The following is a 21,670-nucleotide window of genomic DNA, read 5'->3' on the forward strand; positions in this document are numbered from 1 at the left end:
TTCTCTGAAAGTAAAATGTATTAAAATTAGTCCAATAAAAAGATTACCTTATTTACATGTTCTATTATAAACATTTATTAACACAGCTACAATACTACTTTATCCTAAAGCAAAAAAATAAAAATATATATTTACAGTTCGTTGTCTCTGGTTTATGCTTTCCTCATCTTTTCACTGTCTTCCTTCTATCCAGCATCTGTGTTCGCTCTCTCTCTGCCATCCAGTGTCTGCCCTCTCTCTCTGCCCCTTCCATCCACTTCTGCCCCTTCCATCCACTGTCTGCCCGCTCTCCCTTCCATCCACTTCTGCCCCTTCCATCCACTGTCTGCCCGCTCTCCCTTCCATCCACTTCTGCCCCTTCCATCCACTGTCTGCCCGCTCTCCCTTCCATCCACTTCTGCCCCTTCCATCCACTGTCTGCCCGCTCTCCCTTCCATCCACTTCTGCTCCTTCCATGCACCATCTGCCCTCTATCTCTGCCCCTTCCATCCACCCACCGTCTGCCCTTTCTCTCTGCCCCTTCAATCCGTCTGCCCTCCCTCTCCCATCCGTCCAAGGTCTGCCCTCCCTCACGTGTCCCCCTTCCATCCAGGATCTGTCCCCTTCATCCACCACATGCCTTGCATCCCCCCCTTTCAGACCCATTCTCCCACCTGCCCCAGGCATGGACCCATTTTCCCTCCTGTCCCCTTGTCAGACACCAGTTCCAGCTTCAGACCCCTTCTCCCATCTGAGCACTCCTCTCTCCCCCACCCTCCCTAATCCCCTTTAAGCACCCCTCTGAGGTCCCCCACCCCTCCCCAATCCCCTCCTTGATGCACCCCCACCCCTCCCCAATCCCCTTCTCCCCTCTGAATTCCCCCCCCCCCCCCACCGACCCGACCTGAGATCCGTTCTCCTACCCTGTCCTGCTTTAAAAAATATTTTTTTTGAAGCGCTGGAAAGTGGCAGGCAGCGCGCCTCGCGTCTGCCCTGCTAGTAAAGAAGATCTCGCTGACGTTGTCACCCTTCCCACATTGAGTCCCGCCCCCCTCTGAGGCAACTTCCTATTACCGCAAGGGCGGGCGGGACTCAGTGTGGGAAGGATGACGACGTCAGCGAGATCTTCTTTACTAGCAGGGCAGATGCGAGGCGCGCTGCCTGCCACTCTCCGGCACTTCGAAAAAAAATTTTTTTTAAGGCGGAGCAGCGGGAGCGGAGCACCCCCTCACCCGATGACACCCGGGGCGGACCGCCCCGCCCTTGCTACGCCACTGACTGATAGACCCTATCCCAACCTTCAGACTTTAGAAAGGGAGAACAATAAAATAAAAGAATATGTACATGTGGTTTAGTTAATACCTCTAATAAAAGAAGTTCAGAAAATAGTAAAACCATGAGAGAGTACTTTCTTAACCTGAATCAATAGAGGAAAAATAATTGCTAGACCACTCACGTGCTTACTCACCTGAGATGAATAACGCACAGAAAAGTTTGTTGGAAGGCTTGAAAATAAGTAAGCTACAGATTGAATTCATCAACAGACTTCCACGCCGTGGTCCAGTTCAAAACCCATCGCCTCCATTGTACCATATCATCATTCTAGAGGAAGAAATCTGTCTACTTCTATACACAAATGCTGTGAAAGAGATCTCATCGCACCTCCGATATCAGGGATTCCACTTTAGTTTCTTCCTCATCCCCCCCAAAAAACCTAAGAACATAAGAATAGTTATAATGCTTCAGACCAATGGTCCATCTAGCCCAGTATCTTGCTTCCAACAGTGGCTAAATTCAGCTCTCAAGTACCTGGCAGAAACCTAAATAGTAGCAACGTTCCATGCTACCAATCTAAGGGCAAGCAGATGGGAGGCGGGATGGTGGTTGGGAGGCGGGAAATCCTGCTGGGCAGACTTATACGGTCTGTGCCCTGAAAAGACAGGTACAAATCAAGGTAAGGTTTACACATATGAATTTATCTTGTTGGGCAGACTGGATGGACCATGCAGGTCTTTTTCTGCCGTCATCTACTGTGTTACTATATGTTACTATGTTCTGGTTCTAAAGTACTGGTAAATATAACTTATTTTTATCAGTACTTTAGATAAATTTTTATGATAAATTTTACTTTATGATAAATTTTACCATAATATTATGCCATAAGTTTTTATTTTGAAGCTGGGCTCGGTACATTTTTACTGACTCTGACTCCACAACCCTGCTACCAGGGATGCTTTTAATGTTAGAAACGGGTCAGGGATTTTTTTTTTTTTTTTTAAGGTTGGGGTAGGGGAGAATCGGGTTGGCAAGCCACCACTAGACTACCAGAGCAACTACCCTTTCTACGCCATTTCAGACCTGGCAGTAAATTTCTCATGTTGTGCTTTCCTTAAAATGTTGTATATACTTCTTTGTATTGCAGAAGGATAGCTAATAGCCTCATTAAAATACATTTTAATAGACTGTATGCAAATAAACTTAATTGCTGATCCTCTCTTGTGCATCATGCGGTCAGTAATGTGCACATAGACCATTCAGTACTGTATCTGATACACAGTGGAGTGAGAACTCATAGAAGGCACTGATCCCTATCCTAAACTTGACCTAAGATTATAAAAGACTAGGAAAAAGGCCTGTTTCTGTAACCAATGAAACGGGCACTAGGCAGGCAATCCCCCACCGTCCCTCGGTGTTCCACAGTCTGCCCTCCCTCCGTTTTCAACCCTCTCGCCCCCGCGTTATGGCCCCGTGGACCCCCCTTGCCGCCGAAAACCGCCCCCCCCCCCCCCCCCCGCCGCCGTTGTCGACTACCTGTGCTGACGGGGGACCCAAACCCCCGACAGCTGAAGTCCTGTTCTGCCGTTCGCGGATCTTCTCTTCAAGTTTCTTTGCGTGCGTCTGACGTTCTGTCGCACGCACAGAAACTTGAAGAGAAGATCATTGAGAAACCAAGAAGGGCAGAACAGGACTTCGGCTGTCGGGGGTTTGGGTCCCCTGTCAGCACAGGTAGTAGACAACGGCGGCGGGGGGCGGTTTTTGGCGGGAAGGGGGGGTCGACAGGGTCACAGAAGGGGTGTCCAGGGGGCCATAACGTGGGGGTGACAGCTGATTCCAAGGCAGGGGGAGGAGTAGGGAAACACGCTCCGTGTGTTTCCCTACTCCTCCCCTTGCCTTGGAATCAGCTGTCACTGATGTCAGTGTGTGCCTGCCTAGCAGACCACCTCCGAGGGAGGCACGGTCCCAGGCACATTCGAATGTTGGAGGTGAGAATTATTATATAGGATTTGGAAGATACTTAACATGCAAGTTTTCAAGATAACCACTAGGTGGCAACATTACACAACTATACAGAACATTGCTATTTAAAAATAAGTGCAAATCAATGGAAAAAATATTATAGGCCATTATTATCGAACACAGTACAATGACCATTAGGGAAAGTAAAAACATGATTGGAAGAATGTACCCCACAAAATGGACGTGTGTGCATGTTGTGGTAGTATAGTGTATGTTGGTGAGTTACTGGTGGTTATGTCTAGGCATTTGCCTATTTTGTGCTTGCTGCTGTTTGATTTGTTAATTTTGTATGGGGTGTCCCTGTCACTGTGTGTGGGTATCTAAAATCTTTGTGTAATTCTGTTGCTGCCAGCATGATCTTATTTCTGATGTCACATATGCAGTCTGTGAAATATTGCAGAAAGACCTTAGAAAGTTGGGAGACTGGGCATCCAAATGGCAGATGGAATTTAATGTGGACAAATGCAAGGTGGTGCACATTGGAAAGAATAATCCGAATCTTAGCTACCTGATGCTAGGGTCTACCTTGGGGGTCAGCGCTCAAGAAAAAGAGCTGGGTGGTGGTGTAGATAATACGCTGCAATCTTCTGCTCAGTGTGCTGCTGCCAAAAAAGCAAACATGATGCTAGGAATTATTAGGAAAGGGATGGTGAATAAGACTGAAAATACTATAATGCCTTTGTATCACTCCATGGTGCGTCCGTACCTTGAGTATTGCATTCAGTTCTGGTCGCTGTATCTCAAAAAAGATATAGCGGAATTAGAAAAGATTCAAAAAAGAGCAACCAAAATGATAAAGGGGATGGAACTCCTCTCGTATGAGGAAAGGCTAAAGAAGTTAGGGCTTTTCAGCTTGGAAAAGAGACAGATGAGGGGAGATATGATTGAGGTCTACAAAATACTGAGTGGTGTAGACGTAAATTGATTTTTTTTTTTATTTGTTCCAAAAGTACAAAGACTAGGGGACACTCGAGGAAGTTACAAGGAAATACTTTTAAAACAAATAGGAGGAAATATTTTTTCAGTCAACGAATAGTTAAGCTCTGGAACTCTTTGCTGGAGGATGTGATAACAGTGGTTAGTGTATCTGGATTTTAAAAAGGTTTGGACAGATTCTTGGAGTAAAAGTCCATAGTCTGCTATTGAGACAGACATGGGAAGCAATATTTGTAGCATGGAGTGTTGCCACGATTTGGGTTTCCGCCAGGTATTTGTGACCTGGCTTGCCCACTGTTTGGAAAGCAGGATTCTGGGCTAGATGGACCATTGGTCTGACCCAGTATGGCTACTCTTATGTTCTTATGTCTAGGCTGTAGAGTTGGCTATGCATGGCTCCTGCTGGCATTCTTCACAACACTCCTTGCCCTTCCTTCCATCTCCTGTGGTGATCAGAGCTTCTGTTCCAATTCCTGTACTAGAGTTCTGCAGCAGGGAATCTGTAGGGAGCAGGAATGCGAGGGGGGAGAGAGGCTCTGGACTGCCTCTTGTGTCTGCGCTGCAGACTGCTTGGCTAAGCTGCCTGCAGTGAGTGGAGGCTGCATAGTAGATCCCTAGACTAGAAGAGCGACATCTGAAGCAGCACTGCTGGGGTTTCTTTGCACCACCAGTGAGCCAGCTCTGAGGTGAACACCTCCGTCTTGCCCATATATAGCTTGCTTCTTTTTCTTCTCATGAAGTTTCCATCCCGCTCTGCTCCAGCACTCCATCTGTCATCTTCATCCAGGTGGGAGCCAAACAAATCATGGGCCCTGATCAGACTAAAGATGTAGCTGCCCTCCTTTCACATTTCCTCTTGTGTGTGTGCGCAGTTACAACATCCATGCCCTTTTTAAAACTTGTGCACACAACAGAAAATTACATGCATTAAATTAAAACCAACATGGATAGAAGTTAAGGACTTGAGGTATTTACTGCATGTATACTGCTACTACTCCAAAGACCTTAATAGTCTCCAGACATACATTACAAACAGGAGAGTTCAGGAGAATGTATAAAGAACTCCTAAATTTAGTAACTTGTCTTATTTTTATTTATTGGGATGCAAAGTCTTGCCAGTTACCTTTACAAAGCCATTATCACCTCAACTGCTTATGTCTCCTCCCACAAAGCCCATCATTCTTCTGGCTCTGGCCATCTCAATTTATTTATTTTTTCTTCCTAATTTGTTTTTAAGGTATTATCAGTCAGCCTGAGAAGTTTACAACTCTTGGGTCTCATTGGCTTTTACTCTGCATGCGTATTTGTACCCTTGTTTTGTATTAAAACACCCTTCTTTCTTCAGCTTCTTTTTCTGCTCCCCTCTCTCTGCGTTTTTTTCCATCTTACTTATTCTCATTCCTCAGTTCATTTCACCTTCATCTTCTTTTCCCTTACTTTCCCTTCTTTATTCTCTCTCTTTTCCCAGTCCAGTCTCTCTTCTTTTCTCCTTTCCTTGGATTAGTTTCCCCCCTTTAGTTCTTCTCCCCAGGTTTTTACTTGTATTCTTCTTTTAAAGCACTCTGACCCTCATTATCAAATTAGATCCAAGTTGCACACAAGGAACTCTTACCAGTGCAGGGCTGGCGATTTTTTTTTAGGATGGAGCTGCCAAAGTAGTAGCAATAGCTTTTCACCCTTATCTGGGACTTGCCATTATGAACAGGATGTTTGAGCCTGACTGGCCTACAGTGAATAGCACTCTGCCCTGAGCCAGAGACTCCATGCCTTTTCCCCTTGTTGAATGTGCAGAAGATGGTCTGAGCCAACTTAGGTTGTTGTGAAAGTCAGGAACGTATAAGGGGGGAGGGGTTGGACATTTAGCAGTATAGGTAGGAGGTCCATAAGAGTACAGACCTCTTACATTCTAGAAACTGGTTATGAATATTAGATGGGGGGGATAAATGTTAAAAATTATGGTGACTTCTCCCCTTTACTGCAGTTGTATATGCATTTTCTGATCATTGTTAATAAGAGTTTAAGGGATGAGGAGGCTTATTACATTTGGACATGCTTACCTCATTTTATTTGTCTTAATTTTTCCACAGAAAAATTTGACCATATGAAGAAAACCGGTGATTACTATATTACTGTGGTAGAAGATACATATTTGGGACGGATCGTTGCCACAGCAACACTCATTATAGAACATAAATTTATCCATGCATGTTCAAAGGTAATTTTTGCAGTATCATCTGTAGTCATAAGAAGTCAGTCAGTGTACTGCTTTAAGGTTTAAATCTCTTATTGGAACAAGATTTTATCACACACAGCAAGCCAAAACATTGCATGTCAAGCAAGATACATTGTATAATTCAACAAACCATGTTTTTAAGTTTGTCTTACTATCTTTCCAACCCACCCCCCCACCTGAAGATGGATAAGCAGACACTTAAAATAACAACTACAGAAAGCCCAGGTTTGCATACCGTACCACACATTCTAGGGGATAAAGTTTGTATATATCCCTCCCATATCATCAAGAATTTTTCTGCCCATTTAATGTGAGGCTAGCACCTTGAACCTCAAAGAACATTGTTATGAAAAGCCCCTCGCTATTCTATGTTGGTGAGTTGTGTCCAGTGTTGCAATGTGTATTTTTTCCCCACTACTTAGGCCTTAAGTATTAGTAATTGCCCTCCCTTCCCAGGGACACACATCGATCAATCTTCCCAAATATTATCTCCAAAAGAGTAGCCGTAATAGGATTTTTTATGACACTGCTTAGATATCACATAATAGATCTCCAAAAATTTTTAATGTGAGGGCAGGACCATAATGCATGGGAGATTGTGCCTGCCACTGCACCACATTTGTAACAAATCGAAGAAGAGACACATCCTGCATTACATGCTTGCACTTGTGAAAAGTATTCTGTAATAAGTACATAAGGATAAGTACATAAGCATCGCCATGCTAGGACAGACCAAGGGTCCATCGAGCCCAGCACCCTGTCACTGACAGCGGCCAAAAGAACAAGCAATTTGTCCCGCCCATCCTAGAAATACTGTATTATTCCCTCGTCCATTCAATAACATTCTATGGCTTTTTCCTCTAGGAAGCCGTCCAACCCTTTTTTCAAGTCCGATAAGTGTGCAAAAATCCTCTATAACATTAAACGGGTGTGGAAACACAACTTCTCGTAGAAAAAAAAAATAAAAAAGTGATCCACCGATATATGTTCAAAAAACAGAGACAGCACAAAAACAGATATCGATGCAAAAAAAAAAGGAAGGAAAAAAAGCCTTGAAGAGCTCCAAACTGAAACAGTTTATAAAGCTAATTTAGGGGGTCTTTTGCTAAAGGTTAGCTCGAGTTTTCTGCAGCAGGTCCCATCATGGAAGTACAGTATTAAGAAAGACTGTTTGATGGAAGTTCTGTACAAACTATCAACTTCTATATTTTTTTGATATTGTCTTGAGGACTGAATATATTTAAATAGAAAGGAAGGTTTTTCTAGCCAGTGATGAAGAGGAGATCCTTTTAGGATCTAAATTAGCTCTATAAACTGGAGCTCTTTGAGGCTTTTTGCTTCCTTTTTTTTGCATAGATATCTGTTTTTGTACTATCTTTGTTTTTTTGAACATATATTGGTGGATCACTTTTTTTATTTTATTTTTTTTCTATAAGTGGGCAAAAATGACATTCCCGCAGAGCCGCACTATATACTACCATGGAAATGGCTCACAGTGCCATACTAATCTACTGATTCTAGCTTAAGCCCCAACTCTTCGTTCCACTTGTGTGTGATGTCAGTATGTGATTTGATGGGGAGAGTTGGCATATCGCCTTACGCAATATTATTATTATTAGCATTTGTATAGGGCTACCAGATGCACGCAGCGCTGAACACCTGATGCAAAGAGACAGACCCTGCTCAAAAGAGCTTACAATCTAAATAATACAGACAAGACAGTTACAGGTGAAGGAAGTAATGGGTGAGAAGGGAGGAAGGGACAAGGGGAGGGCAATTGTGGCTAGGAGCCAAAAGCAGCAGTGAAAAGGTGGGTTTGCAGCATAGATTTGAAAACAGGTAGAGATGGAGCTAGATGTATAGGTCCAGAAAGTCTATTCCAGGCATAAGGTGCCGCGAGAGAAAAGGAGCGAAGCCTGGAGTTAGCAGTGGAGGAGAAGGAGGACGACGACGAGAGATTTGTCCAGTGAGCGGAGTTCACGGGGAGGAATGTAGGGAGAGATGAAAGTGGAGAGGTAATGGGGGGCTGCAGAGTGGATGCATTTAAAGGTCAGTACGAGAAGTTTAAACTGAATGCGGAAGCGGACAGGGAGCCAGTGAAGTGACTTGAGGAGCGGGCTAGTGTGGGTATAACGATTCTGGCGGAAAACAAGTCATGCTGCAGAATTTTGGACAGATTGGAGAGGAGAGAGATGGCTGAGCGGAAGACCAGTGAGAAGTAAATTGTGAGAGGCGACAAGGGTGTAGATAAGAGTTCTGGCAGCGTATTCAGAAAGGAAGGGGCGAATTTTGCTAATATTGTAGATAAAGAAGCAACAGGTTTTGGCAATCTGTTGAATATGGGCAGAGAAGGAGAGAGAGGAATCAAAGATGGCTCCAAGCTTACGAGCCGAGGAGACAGGGAGGATGTGAGAACCATTAACAGAGATAGAGAAAGGGGGAAGAGGGGAGGTGGGTTTAGGGGGAAAGACATAGAAACAGACATCCTTTGAGGCACTTTTGAAAAATTCATGGAATCTACCTTCCATGCCAGTCTCTGTAATATGTGCACATAATGAGATATATGTCTGTCTGCTGAACGTCAGAATTTTGTATTGTTCAGAACCCTTATTTTATCATCCTCACTTTAATATTCCCTTATCTCTTATTTGTCCTGTTTGTCCTAATTAGATTGTAAGCTCTGTCGAGCAGGGACTGTCTCTTCATGTTCAAGTATCCAGCGCTGCGTACATCTAGTAGCGCTGTAGAAATTAGTAGTAATAGTAGTGTTAAGATGTCAGAGGGTGCCAATATCCCATCCTCCCGCAGATCATGTGTTAGTCTAATCCCCCTTCTAGCTCATCTCCTAAAGGTCTCACTCGTGATGCCTGAGGAGAAATCCAAATTCCCTACTATGGGTAATGTCGGTAGAAAAAGGTTTAATCCCCCATGTGGTCATTAGTGTATGCCAGGCCTCCCTCGGAGGTCTCAAAAGGACACTGACTTTAATGTTGGATGGGAGGCAATCTAGGGGGGCCTGTAATAGTTAAAAAATTAGGGGTAGCAAGAAAGTCTCATTCTAAATGTGTATTCTCCAGATCCAAAATCCAATCTCTTAACATGCTGTAAATGACGGGCCCAATTGTATAATTTCATATTCGGAAGGCTCAAGCCCTCCTGATACCCATTCCAGGAATGTTTCTCTATCTTCAGCTTAGGCTTCCTACCTCCATAGCAGAATTTGGCGACTTCTCTGTTCCAATGTATGTAATTCCTTACATAATATCTAAAGAGGAAAATATTTTAAGATGTATAGCCATCTTGGTGGGGGGGAGGGGGTGAAGAAGTGTCTTATGATACAATCCATTTCTCCCACTCAGAATGGCAGTGTACACCAAATGGCCAGTTGCTGTCTTGTGGATTGAAGAAAGCGGGTGATGATAGGAGTATAAGTGTTTAGGATCAGATGGCAGTTAAATCCCCAGATTTCTAAAACTACCTGTCATTCAATGCAAACCCCCCCACCCCAATTGCACCGTAAACTTTTATTAGTGGGTAGTGCAACAGATTTATTCATATTCAGTTTAAACCAGGGAAGTCACCAAATTTCCTCAAAGCTTTCTAATAATGCCGGTAAGGAGTTACGGGGGTGAGTAAGATGGACCAGGAGGTCTTCTGCAAACGCAGATATTTTAAATTCTTGTTTACCTATCCACACTCCCTTGATATTTGGGTTGGATATAATTTCTCTAAGGGTGGATCTAAGGTGAGCACAAATAGAAGTAGAGATAAGAACAACTTTGTCTGCAGCCTTGTTGAATGGGAATAGGGTCAGAAGATTTCCCATTTACTCGTAAACTAAGTACTTCTCTTGATAATGTTCCCACAGAGAGGAAGAATAGAAGAGGTGGTGGTTAGTGATGAGTGTAGAGGAAAGCAACTTGGAAAACTGTAAGTATCTTTTTGGTAAAATTCTGTTTTGAAGGCTCTGTGATTTAGTTGTGCTGATTTTTCTCTCACCAAGTGGCAGAGTTTACCTGCTTTGATAGAATGTCTTATTTTTGTTCCAGTTGTTCTGACCATAAACAAATGGATACCATATGAAAATCCTTGATGAATAAAGCTTAGATATAAGAACATAAGCGTTGCCATACTGGGACAGACTGAAGGTCGATCCTTTATCCAACAGTGAGCAATCCAGTTCAAAAGTGCCTTGCAAGATCCCAAAACAGTAAAAGAGATTTTATACTGCCTATCCTTAAACTTAAACTGATTTTCCCAAATCCATCTCAATAATGGCTTATGGACTTTTCTTTTAGGAAATTATCCAAACCTTTTTTAAACCATGCTAATTTAATTGCTTTTACCATATTCTTCTCTGGCAATGAATTCCAACATTTAATTACACATTGAGTGAAGAAATACTTTCTGTAGTTCGCTTTAAATTTACTGCTAGTAGCTTCCTTCTTGTCAACAGCAAATGAATTGAGACTTGTGGGTTGTAACTGTCTACCAGCAGGTGGAGATAGCATTAAACTGAGCTCTGTCACATAGGATGATGTGCTTCTTGACCAGCCAGTATTCTCTATCTCCAGCAGGCAGATGGATGGTCTCTCGCAAGCTCCTGGGTTCATTTTCTGTTTTGCTCCTGTTCTGGATTTCCTAGTTCAGTTGAGCCTGAGGGCATCTATGCAAGATGTCAGCCTATTCTAGGGGTACACCTGGTGGTGCTCCCCCCCCCCCTCCCCAGCTCCTGCTACTTCCTTTGCTCCCTTCACACACAAAACAAAACAGAATGAAGTAACATACTTCGGCTGCAGTGGCTTTGTGTGGAGTAGGGGACTGTGCTGAAGGACAGACTGTCCAGTGCACAGAGACAGAGTGATGCCCTGAGTCACTGAAGAGCTTACTTGCTGTAAGTACAGTCTTTGTGCTTGCTTCCTACAGAGTTTCTGGACCAATTCAGGTAGTGCCAGTTGCTGGCTTCCTGCGCAGAGACGTTTTGACGCGCTGTCCTTTGTCGGCCACCTTAGTTCTTGTGGCAGACTCCTTAGGATGCCTCTTGTTCGGTCAGGTCTCCCTCTGTTTTCTGTGGAGCCATTATACATTTCTCTCTGCTGGTGCTGGGCACTCTAGGACTTCACACTTTCTATTCTCAAGGATTTTGGCCTGCTCATTTTGCGCATGATACCTGGTAGTCATGTGGGCACCTGGTTCGGGCCTGCCTCGTTGTCAATCCCTACTCGGTAGTGGGACTGTGCCGGATGATGTGGGCTGCCATGTCATCTTGGCGAGCAGTTAGGATTTCTGCTGGGGCAGCTCTGTTGGTAGGCCGGCGTCAGCCACCGGGGGCTAGGTGTAGCTTCTTTTTTTTTTTTTTTTTTTTACTTTAAATGTTTATTTAAAATAATACAGTGGACCAAATTGACAATTAGCCCATTAACACACAGGTTATCCTCAGCGGCCCTCAACGGAGTCATCGCTTACAACAGTCCATAACAGGGGAGAGAGTTTTTATTCCCCCTTGTCACTATTTCACAACCTGTCTATTTACAGTTCCTTCCTGACTACATGCACAGCACAGCCCTGCTTCCTTCCCAGTCAGATATAGTCCATAGCTATGTTAAAATACAGGAATCACTACCAAATCTCTCTCCACTGCAGAAAACACTGAAGAATAAGAGCAATTCTGGCTCAGTTAATATTGCAGGACTTATCCATTTAAGAAACACTGGATTTTATCACCATTCTTCTAGTGACTCCAATGCTCCCTACTTTGAATTTTTATTGAAAATAATAAAATAGTGGACCAAATAACAATTAGTCCATTAGCACACAAATTGTCCTCAGTGGCCCTCAGTGGAGTCATCGCTTACAACAGTCCATAACAGGCCCATATAACCCAATATTAATAACAAGACCAATACCCAAAACCTGTGCTCCCCCCATCAACCCCTCCACATTATTGCTAACATCCATATCACCTAATACCAAACATTCCAGTTTCCCCTAGCCCCCAGAGGTAAAAAATTTCTTTATCCTTGCCCTTAAACGTGCCCACCCCGCTCTGCATCTCAAAGATCCCACCCTTCTATACGCCGTCAGATATTCCATATGCATTAATTGCCCCAATTTGTCCTTCCACTCCTCCAACGTAGGGGAATTTGGAGATTTCCAAGACATTTGGCCGCCGCAAAACCCCATCGAAGCCATTTACTAACTTCCCAGGATTCCCTCTCATTATTCAAACCCAAAAGGCATTCCCTTGGTCCACACACCAATGAAATATTCGTCAATTTAACCAATCCTTTCACCACCCCGTGTCAAAAATCCACCACCCTAGTGCATGTCCACCAAATGTGAAGAAAGGAACCCTTATGTACCCCACACCTCCAACATCTATCTGATGTATCTGGATACATTTTATGTAATCTTTCAGGCGTATAATACCATCTAGTGAGAGCTTTATAAGCATTCCCTTGTATCAGGACACACACTGATGCTTTATATACTTCACCACAAATAACTTCCCATTCCTGGTCAGTAAATTTACATCCCAAGTCCACTTCCCATGCCCCTTGAAAACCAAACTGCCTTGGATCCACTGCCCTGAAAGAATCTATAAAGAACAGATATAGATCTAGGGACCTGTCTCAAAATTATCCACAAATTTTCTAAACATTCCCTCTCTTGAGGATTTGTCCCCCTCCATCCCATAGTCCCCACAAAATGCTGAACCTGGATATAAGCAAACCTGTCACCTTCTGTCAAATCGTATATAGAACACAATGTCTCAAAACTCAACAATTGTCCCCCCTGCAAAACATTACGAAAACTTATCAATCCCTTCCTCTCCCAGCGTCCAAAACTAGCGTTAGCCCTGCCCGCCCCAAATTTCGGCTCCCACCTCAGGGGCACTAGTGTAGAAACCTCTCCCTCCTGACCCCACCTCTTCTTAACCTCCTTCCACACTCCTATCAAATGCTTCACATATGGGTTACACAACCCTTCAAATAACCTTCCCACTCCCTCCGTAGTCCACAAATAAGAGTTAAGTTCTCTACCAGGGGTGTAAGACCTTTCTATTTGACTTCCAGGTTTTTTATTCTCTCCCTCCCAATCCATAATCATCTGCACCTGCGCTGCATGATAGTACCATTCAGTGTTAGGAACCGCCCTTCCTCCCCGCTCAGGCGCCCCCCACAGCACCCTGCTTCCCAATCTAGGGTGTTTCCCATTCCTTGAGGAAGCTCCACCGGCAAGGCCTGAAACAAAAATAAGCAATCGTGGCAAAATATTCATCTTGATCACTGCCATACGCCCCCACCAAGACAACCATAACCCTTTCCAACTAGACAACTCTGATCTGATTTGACCCGCTATCTTACCATAATTGATACTGCTCACCCTATTAAGATCACCCAGAATTTGAATCCCCAAATAACGGAATTTGCCTTTAGCCCATTTAAAGGGAAATCTCCCACCCAGCCTAGATGCCACCCCTGGAGATAACGATACGTCCAATATCTCACTTTTATCCATATTTACCTTAAACCCTGCACAATCCTCAAACTCATCCAAAATCTCCAGTATCTTGGGCAGTGTTTGTTCTGGATCAACCACGTACATTAACACATCATCAGCAAATAATGCTATTCTATGTTCCCTACCCCCAACCCTAACTCCTCTCAAGTCTGGATGTTGGCGCACAACCTCTGCCAAGGGCTCCATATACATTGCAAACAGGAGAGGAGAAAGCGGGCAGCCCTGTCTGGTCCCTGTCTCCACAGAAATGAATTTCGTATATCCCCCGTTTATTCGAAGACAAGCCCTTGGATTCTCATATAAGGCTGTCAGCCACTTACAAAAATTTCCCCCCAAACCCATCCGCTCCAACACTGCCCACAAAAATCCCCAACTAACCCTATTTAAAAGCCTTTTCCGCATCAGTGGCCAACAAAAGCATCTCCCTACCACCCCTCTGTGCTTCCCACATCAAATTCAAAGTGCGCCTAATATTATCCCCTACCCGCCTCCCAGGTATAAAACCCGCCTGATCTGCATTCACCAGCTTGGGCAACACTCTAGCCAGCCTATTAGCCAGTACCTTTGCCACTATCTTCACATCCACATTCAATAACGAAATTGGCCTATATGATCTGCACTTCCCTGGGTCTTTCCCTGGCTTAGGGATAACCACCACCCCCGCCTCAGACATAGATTTGGGAAACCCTCCCCCCCCCCCCCCCACTAAGACTCCATTTCCCACCCTCATTAATAAATCACTAATTTCATCTACATAACATTTATAAAATTTCCCTGTATATCCATCTAAATCTGGAGCCTTCCCATTCGGCAATCCCTTGATCACACCCTGTACCTCCTGCAATCTGATAGGCTCCCCAATTCTAGCTTTCTCAACATCATCCAACTGCTGCAGGGGAATCTTGTCCAGATACTGGGCCCAACCCTCCTCCCTAACCCCCCCCCCCCCCCCCCCTTCTGCACTAAACAATTTCCCGTAATATGGAGTCGGCCTTGTCTTTTTTGGCTGACGCTCTTTATGATCTGGTCCGTGCCTCGGCTAAACAGATGTCTGTGGCGGTGGCCGCTCACCGCCTTCTATGGCTACGGCATTGGGCGGCTGACATGGCCTCTAAGCAAAGGTTGGTGAAGTTGCCCTTCCAGGGCCTTCTCCTATTTGGTGAGGAGTTGGAGAAAATTGTCAAGGGCCTGGGGGATGCTAAACCCCAGGGGCTACCTTCTTCCAAGGGTCAGGCGGTTCCCTCCTCTTCCAGACTTCGCGTGCCCGTTTTCAGCAGAGGAACTCCTTTCGCTCAGACAAACGCTCCGCAGCGGCCGGTTCAAGGCCTGGAGTTCATGGGCGACCCTCTCAATGATGGTGCGCCGGCCCACTCCTCAATTCCTGCAGTCGGAGGACATCGTTCCCTCTTTCTCGAGGAGTGGGTCAAGATTACCTCAGATCAGTGGGTTTTGGACCTGATCAGAGACAGCTACAGATTGGAATTAGATGCTCCGGAGAGAGACGTATTTTTGGAGTCCCAATGCGGCACTGCCGTCAAACGGGCGGCAGTAGAGGAGACCTTACAAGTCTTGTTGCACCTTGGAGCGGTGATCCCTGTGACTCCCGCCGAACACAGCTGTGGTCATTACTCCATTTATTTTGTGGTGCCGTGAAAAGGCTGGTCTTATCGGCCCATTCTCGACTTAAAGAAAGTCAGCGAGTCACTGCGGCGGTTCAGCCAGGAGAGTTCCTCACATCTCTGGACCTGAAAGAAGCTTACTTGCACATTCCTATATGGCCCCCGCACCAACGGTTCCTCCGGTTTGCGGTGTTAGGAAAACATTTCCAGTTTCGGGCCTTGCCTTTTGGCCTCGTCACAGCTCCCCGAACCTTTTCCAAGGTAAAGGTGGTAGTAGCTGCCTTTCTCAGGCGAGAGGGTATCCGGGTTCACCCGTACCTCGACGACTGGCTCATCAGAGCGGACTCTGCAGAAGAGAGTCATCATGTAAAAGCCAGAGTGGCCTCAGTACTGCAATCTCTGGAGTGGGTCGTCAGTATACCCAAAAGTCACCTGACCCCCTTTCAATCTCTAGAGTATTTGGGGGTTCAGTTTGACACGGCCTCGGGGTTGGTGTTTTTACCCGAGCAAAGCAGGTGCAAGCTTCAGACCCAGGTCCGTCTGCTCCTGAGGATGCCTCGCCCGCGAGCTTGGGACATTGTCCAGCTCTTGGGGTAGATGACAGCCACCCTAGAAGTGGTGCCTTGGGCGAGAGCGCACATGAGACCGCTGCAGTGTTCCCTGCTATAAGGCTGGTCTCCCATTTCCCAGGATTATCAGTGCAGACTCAGTTGGCTCCCTGCGGCCCAACTCAGCATGGAGTGGTGGCTCTCAGACAACAAGCTGCGGCGAGGAATGCCGTTAGCACTCCGCGACTGGTGCTTGGTGGTAACAGATGCCAGCCTGAAGGGCTGGGGAGCTCATTGCCAGGAGAGGCATGCCCAGGGTCTGTGGACACTCGAAGAATCGAAGTGGTCCATCAATCGCTTGGAGTTAAAAGCAATTTTCCAGGCGTTGTTGGCCTTTCAATCGACCTGTCGGACAATATGACAGCAGTGGCCTACATAAATCGTCAAGGCGGAATGCAGTGCAGAGCACTGGCCGCGCAGGCTGCTCAGATTTGCCACTGGGCCGAGCTGCATCTACAGTTTCTGTCAGCAGCTCATATTGCAGGTCAGAGCAACGTTCAAGCCGTTTATCTAAGCAAACACCACATCGAACCAGCGGAGTGGGAGTTGGCAGACGAAGTGTTCCTTCAACTCTGTGCCAAATGGGGAACACCCTTAGCGGATCTGATGGTGTCAAGCACAAATGCCAAAGTCCTGTGCTTTTACAGCAGACGGAGAGATCCTTGCTCCGCGGGGTTGGATGCCTTGGCTCAACCTTGGCCTCTGGGCCTCCTATATGTGTTCCCGCCTTGGCCCTTGATAGGGCGAGTACTCCTGCGAATTCGGCTGCACCAGGGAGTGGTGATTCTCATTGCCCCGGATTGGCCCAGGCGGCCCTGGTATGCGGACCTCCGGCGGATGCTGGTGGAGGCTCCTCTTCCTTTGTCTCTGGTACCAAACCTGTTGACGCAGGGCCCGGTAACCATGGAGGATCCCTGCCGCTTTGGTCTTAACGGCATGGCTATTGAGAGGGCACAATTGAGAGACAAGGGCTATTCTAACAAGGTCATCTCCACTCTCTTGCAGGCCCGCAAGCGGTCCACTTCCGTTGTGTATGCCCGGATTTGGTGCCAGTTTGAGGCTTCGTGTGTTCCAAAGGCGATCACACCCATGTGGGCTTCTGTCTCGCCGATTATTGACTTTTTGCAGGATGGTATACAAAAAGGCTTGGCCTATAATTCCCTGCGGGTGCAAGTGGCAGCATTGGCATGCTTTCGAGGGAAGGTCGCTGGCCTCTCCTTAGCTGCGCATCCAGATATTGCACAGTTTCTTAGAGGGGTGCTTCGGCTCCGTCCTCCCGTGCGGGCACCTTGTCCGACTTGGAACCTGGGGCTGGTATTGAAGGCTCTGCAGGGTTCGCCCTTCGAGCCGCTGCGGTGGGCTTTGGAGAAGGATATGACTTTAAAGGCAGTCTTCTTTGTGGCCATCATATCGGCGAGACGGGTGTCAGAGCTCCATTTCTACAATTCTCAGAGTCCGGAGTAACGGTACGTACAGTGCCTTCCTTCCTGCCTAAGGTAGTTTCAGCGTTTCACCTAAACCAGCCTATTTATCTGCCCTCCTTTTCTAGGGAGGAGTTTCCAGAGTCCTTTGGGCAGTTGCACCTTTTGGATGTGCGCAGGACTCTGTTGCAGTACCTCTGTATGACTAATGTTTTCAGGACCTCAGATCACCTTTTTGTCTTGTTTTCAGGTCCTCGCAGAGGGTCTCCAGCGTCTAAAGCCACTATAGCCCATTGGCTTAAGGAAGCCATTTTTTCGGCATATCTGCTATCTGGCCGGCCTCCGCCTGACGCCTTTAAGGCACATTCCACAAGAGCGATTTCCTCCTCTTGGGCTGAAACGGGAGCACTCTCTCTTCAAGAGATATGTAGTGCAGCTACTTGGGCTTCTAAGCTCTCTTTTGCCCGTCATTACAGGCTGGATGTGGCTGCCAGGAGGGACGCGCTTTTTGGAGCACAAAGTGCTTGCGCGTGGTGTGGCTTGTTCCCGCCCTATCTAGGGATTGCTTTGATACATCCCATTCGTAATGGATTCATCTGCTGCTGATGACAAGGAAGGGAAAATTAGGTTCTTACCTTGGTAATTTTCTTTCCTTTAGTCACAGCAGATAAATCCATGATCCCTTCCTGATTGACTCTATTTTGTGTTCAGTTTTTCCTGCAGACATGTTCCCTCATTGGGAGAAGTTGGAAAACAGTCTTTAGGATTTCTGTTCTTCTACAGGAGGTTGAGTTTGTCCCTCCTTTGAGTTACTGCCCCTGTTCTGGGGTCTTCGTTCGCTGTGAGGAAACTTCATGTTATTCTACTTTGCGGTGTAACACTGTTTTGGAAGCTTCAAATACTGAGAGGCAGATGGAGCTAGCTGTCCAGGAAGCACTATGGTTTTCAGTGTTCTCTATCTCCCCCTGCTGGTAGGTGGACACAACCCATTCTTAATGGATTCGTCTGCTGTGACTAAAGGAAAGAAAATTACCAAGGTAAGAACCTAATTTTCCCATCCCAGAAATAGTGGATTTTCCCCAAGTCCATTTAATAATGGTCTATGGACTTTTTTCCTTTAGGAAGCCGTCCAAACCTTTTTTAAACTCCACTAAGCTAACCGCCTTTACCACATTTTCTGGCAACGAATTCTAGAGTTTAATTACAAGTTGATTGAAGAAAATTTTTCTCCAATTCGTTTTAAATTTACTACTTTGTAGCTTCATCACATGCCCCCTAGTCCTAGTATTTTTGGACAGCGTAAACAGATGCTTCACATCTACCCATTCAACTCCACTCATTATTTTATAGACCTCTATCATATATCCCCTCAGCCACCTTTTCTCCAAGCTGAAGAGCCCTAACTGCTTTAGCCTTTCCTCATAGGGAAGACGTCCTATCCCCTTTATCATTTTTGTCGACCTTCTCTGTACCTTTTCTAGTTCCGCTATATCTTTTTTGAGATGCGGCGACCAGAATTGAACACAATATTCGAGGTGCGGTCGCACCATAGACCGATAAAAAGGCATTATAACGTCCTCACTTTTGTTTTCCATTCCTTTCCTAATATTACCTAACATTCTATTTGCTTTCTTAGCCGCAGCAGCACACTGAGCAGAAGGTTTCAGCGTATCATCAATGACGACACCTAGATTCCTTTCTTGGTTTGTGACTCCTAACTTGGAACCTTGCATGACGTACCAATAATTCGGGTTCCTCTTTCCCACATGCATCACTTTGCACTTGCTCACATTAAAAAATATCTGCCATTTAGATGCCCAGTCTCCCAGTCTCGTAAGGTCCTCTTGTAATTTTTCACAATCCTCCCGTGATTTAACGACTTTGACTAACCTTGTGTCATCAGCAAATTTAATTACCTCACTAGTTACTCCCATCTCTAGATCATTTATAAATATGTTAAAAAGCAGCGGCCCCAGCACAGAGCCCTGGGGAACCCCACTAACTACCCTTCTCCATTGAGAATACTGACCATTTAACCCTACTCTCTGTTTCCTATCTTTTAACCAGTTTTTAATCCACAATAGAACACTACCTCCTATCCCATGGCTCTCCAATTTCCTCTGGAGTCTTTCATGAGGTACTTTGTCAAACGCCTTCTGAAAATCCAGATACACAGTATCAACTGGCTCACCTTTATCCACATGTTTGTTCACCTCTTCAAAGAAATGTAGTAGATTGGTGAGGCAAGATTTCCCTTCACTAAATCCATGTTGACTTTGTCTCATTAATCCATGCTTTTGAATATGCTCTGTAATTTTGTTCTTAATAAACACTACCATTTTGCCCGGCACCGACATCAGACTCACTGGTCTATAATTTCCCAGATCTCCCTGGAACCTTTTTAAAAAATCAGCGTTACATTGGCCACCCTCCAATCTTCCAGTACCACGCTCTATTTTGAGGATAAATTACATATTACTAACAATAGCTCCGCAAGCTCATTTTTCAGTTCTATCAGTACTCTGGGATGAATACCATCCAGTCCAGGAGATTTGCTACTCTTCAGTTTGTAGACTGCCCCATTACATCCTCCAGGTTTACAGAGAATTCATTAAGTTTCTCCGACTTGTCAGCTTCGAATACCATTTCTGACACCGGTATCCCACCCAAATCTTCCTCTGTGAAGACCGAAGCAAAGAATTCATTTAATCTCTCCGCTACAGCTTTGTCTTCCCTGATCGCCCCTTTTACTCCTCGGTCATCTAGCGGTCCAACCGATTCTTTTGTCGGCTTCCTGCTTTTAATATACCTAAAAAAAATTTACTATGTGTTTTTGCCTCCTAGTCCATCTTTTTTTCGAAGTCCCTCTTAGCCTTACTTATCAGCGCTTTGCATTTGACTTGACATTCCTTATGCTCTTTCTTATTATTTTCAGTCAGTTCCTTCCATTTTCTGAAGGATTTTCTTTTAGCTCTAATAGCTTCCTTCACCTCACTTTTAACCACGCCGGCTGTCATTTGGTCTTCTGTCCTCCTTTTTTTAATACGTGGAATATATTTGGCCTGGGCTTCCAGGATGGTGTTTTTGAACAGCATCCACGCCTGATGTAATTTTTTGACCCTCGCAGCCGCTCCTCTAAGTTTTTTTTTTTTTTTTTTTTTTTTCACCGTTCTTCTCATTTTATCATAGTCTCCTTTTTTTTTAAATTAAATGTTAACATATTTGATTTCCTATGTATACTTACTTCAAAGCTAATATCAAATCCGATCATATTATGATCACTGTTGTCAAGAGGCCCCAGCACCATTACTTCCCGCACCAGATCATGCGCTCCAGTAAGGACTAGGTCTAGAATTTTTCCTTCTCTAATCGGCTCCTGTACCAGCTACTCCATAAAACTGTCCTTGATTTCATGAAGGAATTTTACCTCCCTAGCGTGCCCCAATGTTACATTTACCCAGTCACTATTGGGGTAATTGAAATCACCCATTATTATTATGTTGCCCAGTTTGTTTGCGTCCCTAATTTCCTTTAACATTTCTGCATCCATCTGTTCATCCACCAATTCGATCCATCACTACGATATAATTTGTACCCCGGTATGACAGTGTCCCACTGGTTATCCTCCTTCCACCAGGTCTCAGAGATGCCTATTATATCTAATTTTTCATTTAGTGCAATATATTCTAACTCTCCCATCTTATTTCTTAGGCTCCTGGCATTCGCATATAGACATTTCAAAGTATGTTTGTTGTTCCTATTTACATGATGCTTAGTACTTGACAGTATTAATTTGCAATCTTTTGTCTGAGTTTTATTTAAGGACACCTGATATCAGGATACCCTATCTTTCCTGTTTTGGTGATATGTTTGATAGATACCTTATCCCGAACCATGCGTTTTTGAGCGACTGTTGGCTCCCCCCCCCCCCCCCCCCCCCCCCGTTTCTAGTTTAAAAGCTGCTCTATCCTTTTTAAATGCCGATGCCAACAGCCTGGTCCCACCCTGGTTAAGGTGGAGCCCATCCTTTTGGAATAGGCTCCCCCTTCCCCA

General features: G+C 45.2%; 1 protein-coding gene across 2 annotated transcripts in view; it reads left to right on the forward strand.

The window, feature by feature from the left end:
• GNPNAT1 (glucosamine-phosphate N-acetyltransferase 1) overlaps positions 1-21,670 on the forward strand; it is a 76,250-nt gene that overhangs the window by 46,893 nt on the left and 7,687 nt on the right. For both annotated transcript variants that reach the window (XM_030198573.1, XM_030198574.1), the window contains exons 4-5: positions 6,300-6,427; positions 10,314-10,375. In XM_030198573.1, the coding sequence (XP_030054433.1) occupies positions 6,300-6,427; positions 10,314-10,375 (190 nt within the window). The remainder of the gene's footprint in view (positions 1-6,299; positions 6,428-10,313; positions 10,376-21,670) is intronic.

The sequence above is a fragment of the Microcaecilia unicolor genome, chromosome 3 (assembly GCF_901765095.1).
Source record: "Microcaecilia unicolor chromosome 3, aMicUni1.1, whole genome shotgun sequence".
Lineage (NCBI taxonomy): Eukaryota > Metazoa > Chordata > Amphibia > Gymnophiona > Siphonopidae > Microcaecilia > Microcaecilia unicolor.